This window comes from Chiloscyllium plagiosum, chromosome 29, assembly GCF_004010195.1.
Source record: "Chiloscyllium plagiosum isolate BGI_BamShark_2017 chromosome 29, ASM401019v2, whole genome shotgun sequence".
Lineage (NCBI taxonomy): Eukaryota > Metazoa > Chordata > Chondrichthyes > Orectolobiformes > Hemiscylliidae > Chiloscyllium > Chiloscyllium plagiosum.
Window position 1 is genome coordinate 36569883 of NC_057738.1, and position 21339 is coordinate 36591221.

A 21339-nucleotide genomic window follows, 5' to 3' on the forward strand; every position below is an offset into this window, starting at 1 on the left:
GGGGGGGGGGGGTGAGAAGCGGAGTTGGGAAGACGAGGAAAGGACAAAGTTCATGAGGTGAGTCAGAAAACCACATTGGTTCATGAAAGCTTGAATTTGCCAAACAGGACAGGATTAAACAGAGCTGAAAGATTGATTTGTCAGACAGTTCAAAATGCTATTTCCTATTTATGAACCATAATCATGGACCTGAAATGATCCACTTTCAATTATTCAGTTTGCCTGCAGTCAGTTTTCATCAATATAAGTATTATTGATATCATTCGACAAAAGCTGCTTGAGAGACGCTCACACTCATTAGTGCAGATTGTATGATTTTCCGGTTTGGTTTGTTCTCATCTCCCTCCAAGCACTTTTGTATTCAACTTGATTTACATCATTTTTGGTCTCTGTTTCTAAATTGACTCTCTGTACTCAATCCCTGCAACTGTTGCAACCGCACTTCCGTTGATTGTGCCGGCATCTCACATTTCCTTTATTCATTCTTCAGCTTCAGGCAATTCCTCCAGGGAACGGACAAGTCAACAAATCAAATGAATGCAAAAACCACCCCACACAGAGCCAGACACCCTTGATAGCAAATGTGCTCTGGAATTATTCCACACCCGAGCTACAATTCTCAATTTCCAGAAATCTGTGTTGACTTTAAAACAAAAGGAAACCGCATTTGCCCAAAGTCACCAAACTTTCACCAGCACAGGACAGAAGGCAGCCATTCGGCCCACAGTGTCTGTCAGAAAAATCTAACTAGTGGCACTGCCCAACCTTCTCCCTGTGCCCTTTGTACACTCTTCCTTTTCACAAGAACCTCGTGCCTTCTTAAATGCTCCCATTAAATCTGCCTCCATCAATCTCTCCAGCAGCACATTCCACACTCTAACCATTTGCCACATGGAAAGTATTTTCCTTTATTTGGTCATTGCCAATTATCTTAAATCTCTGTGCTCTCTCGTTCTCAATCTTTCCACAATAGGATGTTTTCTCATTACCTACTCTGCCAGGTTGCTCATAAACTTGAGCTGGTCTTATATATGCTTCCAAGAGAAAACAGTCCAAACTCCTGTACCGAGGTGGTGCGCAACAGGGATCAGTATTGAAGCCACTATTATTTACAATAAGCATTAATGACTTGTGCCACAACCAAGTTTGCAGATGACAGAAAAATAGATGGGAAGGGAAGTAGTAAGGATGACACTGTTTGCAGAAGGTTACAGGTAAGTTTGCCATGGACTACTCTCTTGTTAGGAAGCAGAGATGACTGGTGGGCAGTTTAGTCTGAGGGTTACCATGCCTCAGGCAAGGGGAAGAGGTTGAGAAGGTGAGAATTTCTTGGTGACCCCAGCTGATATGGAACTTGAACCCATGCCGTTGGTGTTCTTCTGCATGACAAATCAGCTGTCCAGCAACCTGAGCTGACCAAACCCCTTGAAGGATGGAGTCAGATTGAATGAGTGGCAGTGCTCCCAGACACCATCATTTATGGATATTCCCTGTCCTGCTGCAAAAGCTGTGGGCCCTAACAACATTCCAGCAACAGCATTGAACATGCATGTTGCAAAATTAGGTGTACCTTAAGTTGTTCTAGCACAGCTACAACATGAGAATCTACCTGTCAATATGAAAAATTGCCTAGATAAATCCTGTTCTCCTCAGATACTGAAGCAGTCTGTATCCATATGCAGCAAGACTTGGACAACACACAGGTTTGGGCTGACTTGTAGCAAGCAAAAATTGTACCAAGTGCCAGGGAATGACTTCTCCAACTGGGAAATTTAACATTCTGCTCTTGCCTTTCAATGACAGTACTGAATTATCCAACTTTCAACATGATAGCGGTTACCATTAACCAGAAACTAATCTAGACTAGTTATCTAGAATGCTACGACTGCAAGAATATGCCAAAGGCTCGGAAACCTACAGAACCTAAATCACATCCTAACTCCCAAAATCCTGTAGAGTCAAAAGTTAGGTGTATGATAGAATACTCTCCACTTGCATGGGATGAGTGAAGTACCAACATTCAAGAAACTCAACACCTGAGGCTGAAGCATCCCATTTGATCAGCATCTTATCTAATAGATTCAACATTGACTCCCTCCACTTAGGATGCACAGTGGCAGCCATATCAGCCATCTATAAGATGCTGTGACAAGGTGAACTTCAGAACTTTAACTTCAAACAGTCAGCAATAACTCTCTGGAATAAGTGGTTTCTTGAGGTGAAAGCATGAGGAGAAGTTGTTATAGAGGAATTAAAAGCAATATGCGAATTCACCATCCCGAAAGGGATGAATTGCAGGAAAAGCTATGTTTTAGATGGGCAGTTAATACCAAATGCACAAGGAACAGGGGAGCTACTTTTGATAAGAAGGTAAGCCAGACTATTGAGGTCTTCAATAGGAGAATCTATATGGAGATGAATCAATAATGTCACCTCACAAACCTCCAGAGACAGACACTGTTGGTGGAATCTGGCCAAGTGCTATCATTAATCGGTAATAGCCAAATTGGGTTGTGAAGCTTAACTTGCTTTCTTGTCTTATTTTGGTTGCTACATGCAATAAAGTTTCAAATTGTTGTTTTAGTATTTGATTGCCTGAGTTTCTTAATAAGTAGCTGAATTAAAGGTAACTTGTGGTGATTTACCCACAACAACACGACCACAACTCACCAGGGCTCCATCGATAGCATCATCCAAGCCTGCACTCTATGCAATCTAAAGGGGTAAAGGCAACAGATACATGAGAAGACCCCCGACTTGCATGCTTCCCTCCAAACCATTCACCAGTTCTTCACTGTCACTGGGTGAAAATGTGGAACTCCCTCGCTAAACAGCACGGTGAGTGTACCTACCTACCTGACTCCAAAAGGCGAGAGGACTACCTATTGAACCACGGCTGACACTGAACCAGCATTTTTCCTACTGAACATGCATGTAGGAACATAAGAGCTAGTAGAAAGAGTCAGCAATTCAGCCCCTCGAGCTTGTTCCATCATTTATTACAATCCATGTTGATATCAGAAACCAAAACAGAAATTGCTGGAAAAGCTCTACAGATCTGGCAGCACCTGTGCAGAGAAAGCAGAGTTAACATATCAGGTCTAGTGACCCTTCTTCAAAACTCATGGCTAGAACTCCATTGTTGACACCATCTTGGCCTCAACTCCATTTTTCTGCCTGCTCTCCATAATCCTTCAACTCATCACTAATTAAAAATCTGCCTGTCTATCTTCTACTTAAATTTACTCAATGCCCTGGCATCCACCCACTCTGGGATAGTGAATTCCTTTGAGAAATGTCAGTCCTCAACTCTTAAATCTGCTACCCCTTATCATCAAGCTGTGACCTTTCATTATAGATTGCCCCATGAGGAAACATCTGCTCAACATCTACCTTTTTTAATCCTCTTTAGCACCTTCTATATCACAATTAAATCTCAATTTCTTCCAAACTTCAGAAAGTACAGGCTCAAACTGCTTAATCTCTCAACATAAAGACTGATCCCTCATTACTTAAATTACTTACAGTGTGGAAACAGGCCCTTTGGCCCAACAAGTCCACACCGACTCTCCGAACAGCAACTCACCCAGACCCATTCTCCTACATTTACCCCTTCACCTAGCACTACGGGCAATTTAGCATGGTCAATTCACCTAACTTGCACATTTTTGGACTGTGGGAGGAAACTGGAGCACCCGGAGAAAACCCACGCAGACATGGGGAGAATGTGCAAACTCCACACAGACAGTTGCCTGAGGCGGGAATTGAACCCAGGTCTCTGGTGCTGAGAGGCAGCAGTGCTAACTACTGTGCCACCGTGCCGCCCAAATCTCTGGACATAATCCATTAAACCTCCTAACTTCCTACAGTGCATTTACATTCTTCATACACAAAAAATAATTATCTTAAAAACAGTATATTCATCCCTAGAAGTTGTTGCATTGGTGCATAATATTTCCACTGACTTCACTTTGACATACAGATTTGAAAAAGAAAAGAAGATACATTCACAGTTTTTCACCACTGGATGGTGCTCCAAGCTGACAATATTGAACCAACACTGGACAATGAGGATCTGCAATGTAGTAACACCTGCTTCACTTTAGATGGTGCTCAGTCTGTGCTGTAAGAATACAAACAACATTGGGTGTGGTAATTGAAGTTTGCACACTGTTACCAAAGGTACAGCATTGAGGCACTCTAAAACTTTTCCTTCAAACTTAAAAGCATTCTCCTGTAAACTAACTAATGAGAGTGTGAGAGCAGAGTCCTTGTCCATATTTAAGAGTGAAACAAAGGGCAGGAAAGTGGACATGAGGAATGTCAGATCAGCCATGATCCCATTGAATGGGGCAGCAGGTTCATGGGGCCAAATGGGTCACTCCTGTTCCTATTTCTCATGGTCTTATTGTTGCAGATACTCACATTCAAAATGAACTAAACCAAAAATAATGCTACCTTCAACTGCCAAAATGTGAACTGCTTGCTCTGCTGATTTCAGTAACTGGAGTTATTGACACATTAAATTTTATTTTTCCTTCTGTTCTCTTCCTACTTCTCTTCTAATTCTCATCCATTACCTCTAGACTCCACTGCTTCGATGCACTTGTGGCGGGCCCACATTTTGCTCTCTGTAACCTTGGGGTCATTCTGAACCCCGTTGCCTTGTGTCTAAAGCTGCAAAAACTCCCATGTGTCCATCAACCTTTTTCTCGCTGACTGATAATGGGTCTCCCCCAGTCAAGCAACATCAATCTTACCATGCTTCACCTCCCTCACTACGTCTGCGATCTCCGACAGCACCACAACCCACTAATGTATCCTAATGCCTTCACTAATGTCTTCTGACTACTGCGAACTTCAACTGCAGCACAATTGGCGCTTGTGCCTTCAGTTGCCAAGATCTGAAGCTCTACAACTCCTCATGTTTCCAACCTGGCATTCAGTTGTGTTGTGTCTCAAGGTCAGTTATGTCTTCAAGCGACATTCTTGTGAAATCTTGTTATAGCATGTGATCAGTGAATATAAAAATATTCCATCTTACCTCATCATCTAAAGCATGACGCTTGACTGGAAGCATGCTATTTTGAAATATATAAATAGCTTAATACTAACCCAGGCACTATGTGCCTGAGGAATGTAATGTTTATACGTAATAGTTAATTGTACTAATGCTGTTGGATTCTTCAACCACACTATGCTTAGTATATGTTACAGTAGATATAACAAATATTGCCACATCACCCAGGAGGCAAATTTACACAATTTCCTCCTTTAAAGGTGTTGCCTACAATTTTGTCCAAGTTTTTGTCACCTGCCCCAGTGTCAAGCTTTGCTTTATAATGTTCCTGTGAAGATCAGTATTTCATTACAAGTGCTAGATAAATACAAGGATTCTCACTCTCTTTCTCACTCACCTTGTTTTCCCCTCTTATTTTTGTATGCATTGAACTGACAGGTCAACCAGTCTTGGCATGCGAGTCAAGACAGGTTGCAGAGTTTTGGGTGACCTTTGTTTACAAAGTGGGAGAGAATGTGGGAGATCATCCAGGAGTGCTTGGGAATGGTTAAGCCATGAAGTAACAAAGGCACAAAAGAAATAAATTTCCATCACTGAGCTGAGAGAGGTGAAGTTACAACAGTGCAAAGAGGCTGTCTTAGCGATGGCATAGATTATGTGATCAGAAGTTCAGCAAAGGGGTTATAATTGCAAATTAGTTTTGTCTCAGATGGTTGCAACAAAAACAGCAACTTCACAGTACTTAATTGGTTGCTTATTCAAAATGTACATTACTTACCAGTAATGGTGCAGGCATCCCTATGTGCATCACTGCTGGAAGCATCTTCTGGGCAAACTGCCTCACTCACGTACTGCACCTCATCAGAGCCTGTTGTGCAGGCTAGAAATGGGCAATCAAGGGTCTCTGAGGCAGACAGAGTGTCAGCCGAGGTCTTTTCACTGATAGCTGTGGCGTCCAGCTTGACAGGTTTCACAGGATCAAGGAAATTGCCATTGATAGGACACGTGCTGGCACCTTGATCAGACAGACTGAAAACCAGTCCTGGCTCTGTGACCCTCCTGGTACCCTCAACGCACCTAAAAGACAAAATGGTATACAATAGTATTGCTTGGAACTCTCGCCTTGCAAACTTAATAACAAATTCACAGAAACCAGAATTTCGTTTAATAACCAAACAAATCCAGAACAACATGGTCGTGCAGCATTTCAGTACTTCAATGCTGTCCTAAAACTTAAATAAGGAACAAAAACATTATCAAAACACTTGGAGATCTTTACAGTAAAATATTTAAGATTTCCTGCTTTGTGAGAAACTCTGCCCTATTGATTATTTAAATCAAAATCAGAAAATACTGAAACTCTTAACAAGTCAGGTGTATGTAAGTGAGACAGCAAGAGTGCAAGAGCCAATTTAATATTTCAGGTCAATGACCTTTCATCTGAACTGACAAAGAACTAAAAAGGGTAAAGTTTGTGCTTTGGGAACAGTGATTTTGGTGCAAATCATAGCCAAATTTGCACTCGTTTCTGCTGACTGCAAATTCTCCCATAAAATTTTGAACTTGTCCATGTATTTTTTAAAAATATTTCTCAATGTATTCAATACTACTGCCTCAGGAAAATTTGACCAACGCAACTGAAAATAGTTTTAATCACGAAAGAAAAACAATTTTCAAAATAAGCATCAACCCACAATCGGCAAGTAAAATCAGTGAAATTACTTAACAATACAACAAACTATTTTCCAGCTATTTTGGGATACAGTTGGTCAATTCATTAGTGAAGTTTAAGACGAATCAATCAAATCCTTTTAAAGCAGACAGGAGGAGAATAGTTAGCACAGTCAGCATGGGTTCAATTCCAATTCCATCTAACGTAGACTTTAGTGTATATAGTGAAATCCACCCCTCTGTCAAAACGGCACAATGTCAGGGCCATGCTTAGTCAAATGACTTAAGATGTCCTGCCATCAATTCTTCTCACTTCTACTAATCCTTCTCATTATTAGTCTAATACAGGCACAATGCCATCACATACTCATCAGCAGAAATGAGGCTCAATCTTGTAAAACAGGAAAGGATAAGTATAGGTCATGTAACTAGTCATCAAGTGCTGAGTTCCAGGAGGATCTCCAACAGGTTCAACCTAAGAGTGAGTACACACTGGTGATATTTATGTTGATCTTAGCATTTCAAACTCTTACTGGAACAGTGTTTAATTACACTGGTTAGCTCCTTCCAGAAACAGTCCTTTATATCCTGATAGAATGAGTTTATCTAATGGTGTCAGTTAATCATTTCAGGTATTAAGGGGCTTATACAGCTGACGGGAGACCTCTTCCCTTGCCCTGGAGAGAATGGCAGACCAGCACTGATAAAAACTACCAAGAGAAACAGGACAGGATGAAACATTAGCAGGCACTGGATCAAGAACTTGCCTTCTGGTTGAGTGCACATGAAGGAAGGAATTAGTGTCTGTGTCTGGCTGATTGAGCCTAATTTTGAGAGTGACCTCCAAACACCACAAGTGAGCATAAACACGCAACAGTCATTAATCCATTCCAGATTCATGGCTGGGTGTTGATAGGGTCCTCCCTCCAGGGCAAAAATAATAAAGAACTAGCCCAAATAGTTTACAGACAGTGGAGTCAAACCAAATGCAATGAGTGTTTAAAATTCCACAGTTTGCTGCACCGGTTACACTAATCTCATAAAATCATAGAATCCCTACAGCATAGAAACAGGCCCTCCAGCCCAAAACGTCCACACCAACCCACCCAGACCCCTCCCTTATATTTACCCTGACTAATGCACCTAACTTACACATCCCTGAACGCTATGGACAATTTAGCATGGCCAAGCCACCTAACCTGCACATCTTTGGACTGTGCGAGGAAACCAGAGCTCCGGGAGGAAATCCACGCAGACACTGGGAGGAATGTGCAAACGCCACACAGACACAGTCACCTGAGGCTGGAATCGAACCTGGTTCCCGGTGCTGTGAGGCAGTAGTGTTAACCACTACCATGCTGCAAAAGAACTAGAGCAAACCAGTGGCAACTCTAGCCTGATGACTGTTATATAACGGGCAAACACAAGTCTTTTGCACACAGCAACCTCCTGGGGTGAAATAAACATGAGATTAATCAATTTTTTGGGACACTGTTAGAGAGGAAATACTGGCTGGAATTAAAAACATGGATTTATATAGCAAATTTAACCTAGTAAAACATCCCAAGGCATTTCACAGAAATGTCACAAAAACAAATTCAATGCTTAGCCCATACAAAGATCATAGCCCGGATATTTTGGTTTGTGGCATAGGGTCAGCATTTGCTGTTCACCTCACTGTGAACTTGGCATACGCTTATTAACAGTGATTTCCTCTTATCTGGTGTTAGTTCCAGAGTGGCACCCTCTACAGGATATCACTAGTGCATTGAGAACAGGGAAAATTAATTGGTAATGCTTGTCAACCAGTTAAACTAAAGTATCTTCACAGAGAGACACGGAATCCAAACTACACTATGAAGCAGAACACAAATTACTTTTAAATTGTGAACACAAAACAAAGCAAAAATCATGAAAATACAAATGCTGTCGAGTGCAAGTAATACATGCACTATGAGTAAAAAAACTTAAGGGAATGAGTCTTCACATTTGTGAAGTCACTTACTCCTAAATGCAAACTTAAAAGTTTTCCAGTCAGCATAAAAGTATGAACATAGTGGGAAGATAAAGCTAGATCAAGCATTATAACGATTTCAGTTCTATGCCCATGACTAGGAACTGTAATAGATTAACCTGCAGAGGGGTAGTCTGGTTCTTACACCAGTTTCTGCATTTTCATGTTTAGTTGTGTGTGGGTGTCAGAGGTTGCTATCAGGTTTACCCAGCATGCTAATCATCAATATTATTATTAAAGCAAATCTAGGTCAAAAGATCACCAATAAGCCATTGAAGGTAGGAGGACAGGTTGTGAGAGGGGTTAATGAAGCATACAGTATCCTTTATCAATAATAACATGGAGTTCAAGAGTAAGATTACATTGAACTAGCTTGAACTGTGCTACAGTATTATGCTCGATCTTAATGCCGCTATTAAAGGAGGATGTGAAGGCACTGGAGAGGGCACATAGAAGATTCAGACATATGTGTCCACAGATGAGTTAGGAAGATAGATAGGAAAAGCTAGGACTGTTTTTCTTGGAGGAAAGGCAGATGAGTGAAGATTTGTTAAGGGTGCTCAAAATCATGAAGGGGCTGGACAGAGTGGAGAGGAAGAAACAAACGGACACAGGATTAAAGTGATTGGTAAAAGCAACAAGAAAAGTCTTTTTCAAGAGTGAGTAGTTAGGTTCTAGAATGCACTGTCTGAGCATACAGAAGATATATTCTGAAGGGAATTGAATTGTTCTCTGAACCAGGAAGAATGAGCAGGGTTACAGGGAGAAGGCTGAGGAATGGTACAAAGTGAGTTGCTCATTTGGACAGCAGGTGTAAACATGATGGGTTAAATGGCTTTCTTCTGCACTGTAACAATTCTGGGTGACTCTGATTAGGGCTTGAGGAACAGAGATAAAAATGAGAGAGAAAAGAGAGGCAAAGAAGTTTAATTGCAGGACAGGCAAGCAGTGCCAGAGTTTACGGCTTGAGCAACTAAAGGCATTGCTGCCAACAATGGAACAAAAAAAAATCACAAACGTGCAAGTCATCACAAGTTGTTGGAGTTCAGGTGATTGTTTCAGTTTGAGAGGAGCAAGGCTATGGAGCGATTTAGTGACAAGGATGGGAATTTGAAAATTAACTTCCAGTTATATAAATTTACAAAGTAGGTCAGAGTTGGTGGAATTCCTTGAATGCTTTCACAGTATCCTTAACTAAGGGATCAGTTGACACACTTGTTCATCAAATGCAAGTCACAATATAGCACTTACTCAGCAATAGCCTCTGTTGTGAAAATCTTTTTAAAATATTATTATTGGAGTATTTGTTTCAATCCAACTTCATCCGTTATAGTATCAGCTATTTAACAGAATAATTAAGGAATCATTTATGGCTATGTGGTAATTACTTTCCAGATCATTGCTCACAATTTTGATAAAAAGATTCCATGTAGTTATAGTGGAAGGTATCATTAGACAGAATATTGTCATAGTTATATCTGGTGTGACTGTCAATCATATAAAGAGCCAGAAATAGAATAAATTATGTCGCATTGCCGAAATCTCAGTCACATGAAAGAAAGTTTAATAGTAAACATTTTCTGTATGAAAGGAAGATCCTTTCAGTGTTGATGGTCAATTATCTAGAATATCACTCAAGGACTTCAGTGTTCTAGGCCCTACTGTCCTCAGCTACTTTAATGAACCTTCCTTCAACATAATGTCAGAACTGGAGATGTTCCACAACATTCAGCACCATTCATGATTCCTTAGATACTGAAACAACCTGTGCCCATAGTCATTCAGGCCTGGGACTGACCACTGTCAAGCAATGTCCATCTCAACTACAGAAACTAACCATTTCAACTTGACCTTCAACAGCAATACAATCACTGAGGTTCCCATCGATGTCCTGGAGCTTACCATTGTCCAGAAACTGGACCGGAGGAACCATCTGAGCACGGTCGTCTTTAAAGAACAGGTCAGAGGCTAATGCAATAAATAACTCACCCCCTGGTTCCCTACAGCCTGTCCACCAACTACGACACACAAGTCAGGGGTGTGATACAATCCTGCCCACTTCGGTGCAGCCTCAACAACACAAGCAGCTCAACACCATCAAGGACAAAGCAGGCCACTTGATTGCACCACATCCATCACCTTAACTCCATCATCAATCTTAAATCACAGAAAGACATGTTCATTTCTACCTCTTGACTTTCAAGATTCTTTGATGATTGGTACCAAGCTCCGTCGTCAAGGAACACAACATGATCAGCCCTCTAACTATAAGCAGCAATCCCCAAAGACTAAGTTTTCTGGAAGTCTCAAAGTATCTAACTGAAAATGCATTGAGGGCCTTCTATTTGAATATTGGCCATGTGGCAAATGAAAGCACTGTTTGAGTCTTTGTAATTTCACTTGCAATCTACATTTGACTGACTGTCAGCTAAATAGAAATAAATCACTGGGCCTGGTATTTTAGTCAGCACCACTTACCAACACTAACATCTCAATTATGAGAAAATACTTATCTCTCAAATGATGTCAAAATAGTTTGTCAATTACAGACGATGGACAATCTCCTCAATAGACATGGATGTTTCAGGGATTTGATTCAAATAAAATGTATCCATTTTGCTTCAAGCTGATGAATATTTTAGATCGGTCTTCAAATGAATCATCCATCAGCTCCATTATATTTAACAGTACAATGATATATCTAATTCCAAGAATCATGGATTAGGCAAACCTTTGGAGTTGTGCTGTATTCCACTTTCTATAATCCTCCCATTTTGCTTCAAGCTGATGAATATTTTGGATCGGTCTTCAAATGAATCATCCATCAGCTCCATTACATTTAACAGTACAATGATATATCTAATTCCAAGAATCATGGATTAGGCAAACCTTTGGAGTTGTGCTGTATTCCACTTTCTATAATCCTCTAAATGGTTCCAAATACTTGTTCACCTTTATTCTTGACAACTTTGGGGGTTAAGCTGAGAATTTCAATTGCTGGTTGTATCTTGGGCTGACTGGAGTTATAACGACTGAGCATAAACTTCTTATTCCCGCTTTGTAGGTGAAGAAAAACTGAGCTAAGAGTCACATTAACAGGAGTGCCAATGTCAATTTTAAATCCTGTTGGTATTAATAAGCAATTACTAGTAGGTTCACTGACCAGTTTATCTTTGCCAAATATCTACAACTTATAAAGGGAAGGTTCACATCCTCCAGATATTTCTCCCACGCCACAGTTCTTGTTGCAAATATTTTTTAAGAAGCCTTCCATTATTATTTACAACATACTGCCTCTCAAACTAAGACATTTTTATTTTTAACGCCCAAGTGACTGACTAAATGGTAAGCATGGAGAAAGTGAGGACTGCAGATGCTGGAGATCAGAGTTGAAAAATGTGTTGCTGGAAAAGCGCAGCAGGTCAGGCAGCATCAAAGGAGCAGGAGAATCGACGTTTCGGGCATAAGCCCATTCCTGAAGAAGGGCTTATGCCTGAAAGGTCAATTCTCCTGCTCCTCGGATGCTGCCTGACCCACTGCGCTTTTCTAGCAACACATTTTTCAGTAAATGGTATGCATGTCCTTGCAGCACTTTCTTTACTGTCATGGATGTGCTGTCACTGGCTGGGCCAGCATCAGTTGCCCATCCTTAATTGTCCAGAGGGCAGTTATGAGTTAACCACAGTGCCATAGGTCTGGAGTCATGTGTAGGTCAGATCAGGTAAGGATGGAAGATTTCCTTCCCTGAAGGATATTAGTGAATCACATGAATTTTTACTAAAATCAACATTGTTGCCATTGGGTCAGTTTTTCTTTTAATATTGCATTTTTTATTGAATTTAAATTTCAACATGTGCCATGGATGCACTCAAACCCATGCCCCCAGAGATTTAACTTGGGTTTTTGGATTATTACGCAGTAAAATTATCACTATGTCATTACCACCCTGAGTTTTGTTCATGGCTTCATCGCCTTTTCCTTTGGAATCACATCCATCCCGTTAAATGTTTGCATAGCACCTCATTTGATTCCAAAGATTGTGTTGAGGCCAATGGACAACTCAATTAACTTTCTCAAACACAATGCTAGGTCCATTTGATGCATTTCCAAAGATTTTGCATCTTAAAAACAAAATAAAATTGCTCCACAAGGCACATGCGCAGTGAAACAAAATGGTTTGATGAAAATCAAATATCAGAGAGCAATTCAAATGTGCTTTAAATGCTTTGGATTCTTTTGGTTCAACTAGTCAGGAGAAAAACAATTTCTGTCTATAGTACTTTGAAGTATTTGACTCTGGTTCCCTTCAAATGTTTACATATTTCAAAGCACTTTTTAAAATCCCTGTGTCATGTGCTTGAGTACACAAATACATCTGGTCAATCAGTAACTGAACAATATTGTGAATAAGTAATATAGGTCCTGAAAGTGCTGCTGTCCTATCTAACACAATAATACCCATGTCAGTCAATACTCCCTGCTTCTTGATCACAACCCTTTTAGTCGTCTGCAGTGTGTCCAGTTGTCCACCTTGGTTGAGTTTTTCTTCAGAATTTCTTACATGTACATGCAATCGTGTAAATGCAAGCAGTTAAAAACCTGAGTATTTTGCACAGATTTCACTATTGACATCACATCTAAAAGAAGCACAGAGTGGTTCATCTGTTAAGAGACGGATGATTAGCTTCCAAACAGGAGTACAGTAAATGATTCTTCTTCCAGAAAGGGAAGCAAAGACCCTGGAAGAAATTTAATACGACGCAAAAGAACTGCAGATGCTGGAAATCAGAGGCAAAAACAAAATTACTGGAAAAGCTCAGGTCTGGCAGGAAACAGCGGAGAGAAAAATCAGACTTAAAATTTCAGGTCCAGTGACCCTTCCTCAGAATTAACCAGGGATCAAGTATCTTAGCTGCAGTCATGGCTGACACACAATCAGTGACTACCATCTCCTCAGTGGTGCTGTCTTACAACAAAAATTTCTGCTTTGGATTGCCTGGCAGCTCCTGGCACCTGGGACTTCCACCTCAAGAGCTTTTATCCTTAGAGAAGGTCTGCCAGTGTCCATTTAATGTGGTAGGGTTGCCCCAAAAGAGGCAACATGAGCAGTCACCAGTTGTTCAGCCAAAGGGCAAGACCCTGCCATCTCTATTAAATCCAGCCCATGAATATTTCTTCAAAGTAACTACCGATTCGAAAAAATGTGGCACAGGAGTGTGCTGTGGGGGAGGAGAAACATTTCAGTAATACAATAAAATAAGTCAAACTTCCCCTGGCAATCTAGCTGGAGCTATATTAATTTTGCACCTAGATTTGGTGCCAATCCCATTAGTATCAAACATCAAACTCAGTGTGAACAACCAGGAACCTGCTTCGGGGAGTAACGGAAATCATGTCATTTATTCAATACAGTCCATCTTTAATTGTGAAAATGAAAATACTTCAAGCCATCAGGCACAAAGGCATGTTAAATCTGCAACTGATATTAAAGCCTTAAAACATATCAACAAAAATAGAAAAGGAAGTTCATGCCTCAGCAAGGATCATTTTAATTTTAGGCTTAATTTTAGTCATTTTGGAGTAGTGCAATTGCAAGAAATTAGTGAATACTGCATTGAGCAGGCCAGTGTAGGCTATGAGAGTGAATCAAGATTATCTCAAGGCTCCTGCCTGATTATAAGTGTAAAAGGGTGAGATTAGATTCCCTACAGTGTGGGAACAGGTCCTTCACATATCCACACCGACCCTCTGAAGAATAACCCATCCAGACCAATTCCCCTGCCCTATATTTACCCCTGACTAATTCAACTAACACTACGGGCAATTTAGCATGGTCAACTGAACCTGACCTGCATGTCTTTGGATTGCGGGAGGAAACCAACACAGACACGAGGAGAATGTGCAAACTCCACACAGACAGTCGCCTGAGGCAGGAATCGAACCCGGGTCCCTGGCGCGGTGAGGCAGCAGTGCTAAGCACTGAGCCACCATGCCGGCCCAAAGATTTAGAAAATTCAGTTATAATTCTTCACTTGACAGACCTGCACCCAGGTTTGCTTAATGTCAAAAGGTGTTACAATTGAGATAATAAAAATATTAGTAAAGGACAACATGGTTGAAAAATTAGACCCAGGTACTTCAGTAGTCAAGCTGGGAAACAATTCTACATGCAAAGCGTGAAATTCTCTGGAATAAAAGACAATTTATGCAATCAGATTAGAGACCAACAGGTTTTTGTCAATGATCAATATCAAGTGAAGGCGGCAAAGGAGAACATAGGGATTTGGATAGGAGCCCTTGTGGTACAGTGGTAGTGCCCCTCCTTCTAAGCCAGGAGACCCGGGCTCAAGTCCCATCTTCTCCTGAGGTGTGTAATAACATCTCTGTACAAGTTGGTGAGGAAAGCATACTTAAGAATATAGAATCAATCATGGAATCCCTACAGTGTGGAAGTAGGCCATTTGGCCCATCAAGGCCACACTGACCCACTGATTAGCAACCTACCCAGATCCATCCCCTAACCTAATCCTGTCACCCTGCATTTCCCATTGCCAATTCACCTATACAGCGCATCTTTGAACTGTGGCAGGAAACCAGAGCACCCAGGGGAAACCCATGCAGATAACGTCCAAACTCCACACTGACAGTCACCTAATGGTGGAATCAAACCTGGATCCCTGGTGCTGCGAGGCAGCAGTGCTAATCACTGAGCCACTGTGTCATCCCATAGTGGGTTACTGGTCAGTCATGACCTCATTATAATTTGGGGGGTAAGAAAGAACGACCAAACACACACCATCTCAAAGCAATAAATGGCCTGCTTCAGGTCCTGACAGATAGTTCTACCCTAAAGATAATTGAGGAAGAAAAGTCTTCCAAGATATCGACTAGTCAATGCCATTTTGAACTGTTTTGTAATAAACTCCTTCCAATATAATCAGCATGAATATACTACAAGATTGCATGCCCTTGTACTTCATGTGCATGTTTGTGTTTGTTTTGAGGGTTTGGGGGGGTATAGAGTATTTTAATTGAGTAAATTTCTGTGATAATCTTTAACCATCACATACTGTTCCCACTATCAGCAGAGATGGACCTGTGTACTTCTGTATTCTTCCACTACTCTCAAGTGTTATAAAGCTCAGAAACGCCAAATACAAGCAAGTTAGTGAAGTTAAAAATGAAACCACCGGAAGACTTTATAGTCAAAACATGCACAATTACCATCTTACTTCAATCTCAAAGGACAGTTTGTAGGATGGTTACCCAAAAATATCACATGCTTGTTTTTAGAATATTCAAACAAACCAGAGGAACATTCTTCAAAAGAGCAAAGCACAAGATTGCATCCTCACCAAAAAGAAAATGATAGGAACTCTTTGGTTAAATCAGCTGTCTGCTTCCTGTTTCATAACCTATGCAGGACAACAACACGCATGCCAAGTAATAAATCAACTCACAGCATTAGGTGTAAAACCTTGTATCCTGCATGGGTCAAAAAGTCACCAACTGAGCTATGTGGCCTTGTGCCGCTTGTTGCCTGCGTATAGCCCCTATTGAAAGAAATAAGGTTTGAGTTTGCATGTGGTTAGTAATCAATGAAGCAGAAGGTACAGCTTCACTCATTACTACAAGAAACAAAATACAATTGACACAGATATTCTTACTTTTAAGCTGTTTCTGTCCAAGTATTAACATTTCAGATTATATTCACGTAGGATTTAGAATAGTCAAGCTTTGCAATGTCTGACCAAGGAGGATAAGAGGGGAAAATCTAAGCAACCATTCTTAACCAGTGTGTTGTAAATTGTCACCATAGAAGTACTGCAATACATTTTATACTCATCATATGATGGGATGCTATTTGGCTATTTTGAACTGCAAGACTATACTAACGTATCTGTTTGTTGGCCAGTGCCCCAAGGATAAATCCACCATCAAACCCAACATCACATAAAAAGATAATGTAACAATAAAACAATTTTCAAATTCCCTGACAAATTGTACATGGAATTTGGAAAAATACTAAACTCTAGCAAGCAGACAAATTGGTAAAAATAACATCAATGCATTTTTTTAAAAATTGCACACATCTGAGTTATCAAAAAAAATGTTTCCTGCAGGCAAATTATTTGCTTTTAGATCAACAAATATTTGAACAATGTATTTTTTTCTGGACTTGCAACATCCAAAAAATGGTCAAACTAACTGCAAGATAATCTATCAGAGATGTCAAATTCATCTCTGAAAGATTTAGATCCCAGATACCAGAGGCAGATGATTCTGAACTATGCTTAGACTAAGCAAGTGACTTGATGTGACTGGATCAAAGAGAGAGCTTTCGTATGGATCAGAAATTCTCAAAACTTTGGCTCAGGTTAACTGTGCAAGTTATAACCAATAGTGTGGTGTTTTTAAGCCAGTACTCTGGACTATTAGGTGCAAGGTTTCAGTTGCCTTAACTCCTATATTCACACCAAATTTCAGTCACCAGCTACTGCTTCATCTAATCTGTACCCAAATTATTTCAGTTTCTACAGAGAATAAGCATCTTTCTGGGGAAGAACAGAACATGGACTTAGAGTTTTTTTTTAAAAACATCAGAATGTCCCAAAGTGCTTTCCAGCCAATAAAGTATTTTATCAAGTTTTATCAATGTATCATAGAATATGCACAGAAAGAGGTCATTCAACCCACTCTATCAGGCCAGTGCTTGTGCTCCACTTGAGTCTTCTCAACTCTTTCACGCCCAACCACAAACTTCTTTTCCTTTCTTCTCCCATATCTAGCTTCCCCTCAAATGCACCTAGACTTCTCACTGCTCTTTTTGGTCGGCAACAGGATGTGGACAACATTGGTTGGTCTGACGTTAATGACCCATGCCTAATTGCCCAGCAGGCAGTTAAGCATTAACCACAGGGTGGGTCTGGGATCACATGTAAGCCAGGCTAGGTAAAGTCACCAAACTTCCTTCTCTAAAAGCATGAGTGAACTAGATGGGTTTTTAAAACAATTGACAGTGGTTACATGGGTCATCATTGGGCTAGCTTCTTATTCCAGATTTTCCTTGAGTTTCACCTTTTCCACCTGTCTTGGTGAGATTTAAACCTATGTCCCAGCCTATTAACCTGTAGTTGTGAATTATTAGCCCTGGTGACTTCACCATCCCCACAGAAGTGAGCGCCACATTTTCACCACTCTTTGGGTGAAGAGGTTTCTTCTAAATCCTCAGCTGGATTTCTTCAAATGATCTTACACTGGTGGTCTCAGGTTGTAATGCAAGGAAACTAACATTATGCACAGCAGCTTCTCACAAACTGCACTGTGATAATGGCCAAACAACCCAGAACACATGAACAACATCAGTGCTAGTGCTGTGGCTTTTTTCTGTCCACCAAACAGGTCAGACAAGGGCTCCAAGTCAAAACTCATCTGATGATGTGGCATCCCTCAGGACTACAATGAGCTGTCAACCTGGAAGATATTCTCAAATCTCTTCAATGTAGTTTGGATCCATAAACTTTCTAATTCAGAGTGTTATCACCATGCCAAGGTAAAAGAAATATGCATTTCCATCAAACAAAGAAAGTTCTGCTCCTGTAAGTTCCACAGTGGTTTACAGGCAGAGTCATGGAGTTATACAGCATGGCACAAACCCTTCAGTCCAACTTGTCCATGGCAACCAGGTATCTTAAACTGAACTAGACCCATTTGCCTGTGTTTAGCCCGTAACCCTCCAAACCTTTCCTATTCATGTACCCACCCAGGTGCCTTTTAAGTATTATAATTGTACCTGTCCCTACTACTTCCTCTGACAGCTCATTCAATATACACAGCACCGTCTGTGTGAAAAAGTTGCCCTCAGGTCCCTTTTAAAATCTTTTCCCCTCATCTTAAGCCTGTGCTGTCTTCAGTTTTGCACTCCCCTACCCTGGGGAAAACCGTGGCTATTCAGAAGGCTACGTCTGCTGTCATCAAGGTGCACACACAGTATGCTCAAAGTGGGGTGGGGAAATGTTCGAGGGGGGAGGGTGGGGATACAGAAACAGGAGAGATCTCCTGGATTCTCCCTGCCACACCCACCCCCCCGGCTCTCCAGTTCTGCGTATATGTGCAGTGCACACCTTGCATGCCCTCAACTCGGAGGGCAGTCGTGGAGAGTGTGCATGCGCACTGCGAAATGAAAATGCAGGTGTAGCTTCCCCATTGTCACTAACTTACTAATCCCACAGTGTTTATCATGTACATGAGACCAAATTGACTATAAAGCAAATCCACATACTAATATATATTAAAGCTGGCAGTAAAACTCAAAAGTTGACCAAAATGTCAACTCTGCCTTCTTTCCACAGATGCTGCCCAGTCCTGACAGCTCTCTGTTTTTGCACCAGAATGGGACTATTGGGATGAAAGAACCCCAATACAACATTCCAGAGATGAGTGACCATCAGCCAGAAAATCAAAACAAAGCACGGGCCTCAAATACCATTATATATTTCGCCTGTGATATTGATGCAAACAAAACGTATAGCTGAACTGATCTGAATGGGTCCAGTGTCTTGCCCCTCACATGTTTTCGTCAGAGAGGTAGAAGTAAGTATTGATACTTGGAAAATACTCAGCCTGTGGCATTTAAAAACAAATGTAACTATTTAAGTTTACGTAAGCACAGTGATTTTTAAGTGGACTGCTTTGGAAAACAGCACTATAAATATGAGCAAGGCTCTCCAGATCGTCCAGTTGTAGCCAGCAGTCTATATCTTAGTTCCCCAATGCAGACATAGAATGGTACATCATAGAAGGGGGCCATTTTCATTCAGTTTACGTGCTCTCTTGCACAGATATCAAATCAGCTACATTCTCCTATGTTTTCTCCACATGCTCGCACTTGTTTTTTGAAACGGTAAATATCCACTAACAGTTTGAACACTACTTCCCCTTTTCATTAGACTTTATAGGTGATGTGTAAGAAACTAATTCAGTTCTCCCATGGCATTTTTTGGCCAATTACCTTATTGCATTCACTGATTGCCAAACCTTTCGTCACCAGCAGGAGCTTCTTTGTATCTATTCTAACTAGGCCATTCACAATTTTGAACACCTCAGTAAATCTCCTCTCAACTTTCTTTACCATAAGGAGTCCAATCCCAGCTTTCCAAATTCCTGCTTACAGCTGAACTTTGTTCACCTCTGGAGTCATTTTAGTGTCTCTCCTCTACAAGATGTCAACATCCTCTCCAAAGTTGAGTGCCAAGAACTGAACACAAAAATTACTTATACATTTTAAGGACAGGGATTTTTTGGGGAATGATGGGTGTACTTACATAGTGCTATATGCTTTAGGTAAAACAAACTATTTCATCTGATGGGTTTCTCACTGCCATAATAGTATAGAAACATGGGAGCTGGTGTAGGTCACTCAGTCCCTCAACTCTGTTCCAACCTTCTGGATCACAGCCGATCATCCATCTTAACACCAGTTTTACCACACTGATCCCATATTCCTCAATATCATCTACAGAAAAAAATCAATTGAATGTATTAAAAGACAGAGATTCATGACTTAGTTTCGACAGCTCTCAGGTGAAGAGAATTCCAAAGATTCATTACCCTGCAAGAGAAGAAATTCCTCTTCATGTCAATCCCAAATGGTTTGCCCCTTACCTTGCTACTGTGTCCCTTAGTTCTTGTCCTTGCTCTCCATACAAGTTTTTTTAAAAAAATCTGCAAATGTTGGAAATCAGAAAAGAAACACAGTGAACACAGCCCAATCCATCACAAAACCCAGCCTTCCTTCCATTGACTCAGTCTACAGCTCCCACTGCCTCAGGAAAGCAAACATTATCAAAGACCCCTCCCACCCCAATTATATTCTCTTTCACCCTCTCCAATCAGGCAAAGGACACGAAAGTTTGAAAACATATACCAGATTTAAGAACAGCTTCCTCCCCACTGTGATCCTGGGTGGGAAATTCGCTAAAGCTATTAAGGTGGATTTAAACTAATACAGCAGGGGGATGGGAACCAAAATTGTAGGACAGGTACAGAAGAGGATGAGAGTAGGGAATTCCAAAATCAAGTATCTGACACTGGTAAGCGAGAGGGGAAATGAGATCTGCAGATGCTGGAGATCAGAGATGGAAATGTGTTGCTGGAGAAGCGCAGCAGGTCAGGCAGCATCTAGGGAACAGGAGAATCGACATTTCAGGCATTAGCCCTCCTTCAGGAAAGGCTAATGCCCGAAACATTCCTGAAGAAGGGCTAATGCCCGAAACGTCGATTCTCCTGTTCCCTAGATGCTGCCTGACCTGCTGCGCTTCTCCAGCAACACATTTCCATCACTGGTAAGCGAGATCCTGGTTTGAAGTGTGTACTTCAACGCAAGGAGCATCCGAAATAAAGTGGGTGTACTGGCAGAGTGGGTTGTTACCTAGGACTTCGATGTTGTGGCCATTACAGAGACATGGATAGAGCAAGGACAGGAATGGCTATTGCAGGTTCCGGGATTCAGATGTTTCAGTAAGAACAGAGAAGATGGTAAAAGAGGGGGAGGTGTGGCATTGTTGATCAGGGACAATATTACAGTTGTAGAAAGGATGTTTGGGGACTCATTAACTGAGGTAGTATGGGCTGA

General features: G+C 41.0%; 1 protein-coding gene across 4 annotated transcripts in view; it reads right to left on the reverse strand.

Moving 5' to 3' along the window:
- trak1a (trafficking protein, kinesin binding 1a) overlaps positions 1-21339 on the reverse strand; it is a 202822-nt gene that overhangs the window by 103551 nt on the left and 77932 nt on the right. The window contains exons 2-4 of one of the 4 annotated variants that reach the window (XM_043719532.1): positions 20370-20429; positions 16166-16258; positions 5799-6097 (exon numbers count right to left, since the gene is read on the reverse strand). In XM_043719532.1, coding sequence (XP_043575467.1) covers positions 5799-6097; positions 16166-16170 — 304 coding nt within the window. In that variant the 5' untranslated portion in view covers positions 16171-16258; positions 20370-20429. Of the gene's footprint in view, positions 1-5798; positions 6098-16165; positions 16259-20029; positions 20185-20369; positions 20430-21339 lie in introns of those variants that run through there. The other 3 variants (XM_043719531.1, XM_043719534.1, XM_043719533.1) reach the window with 3 other exon arrangements.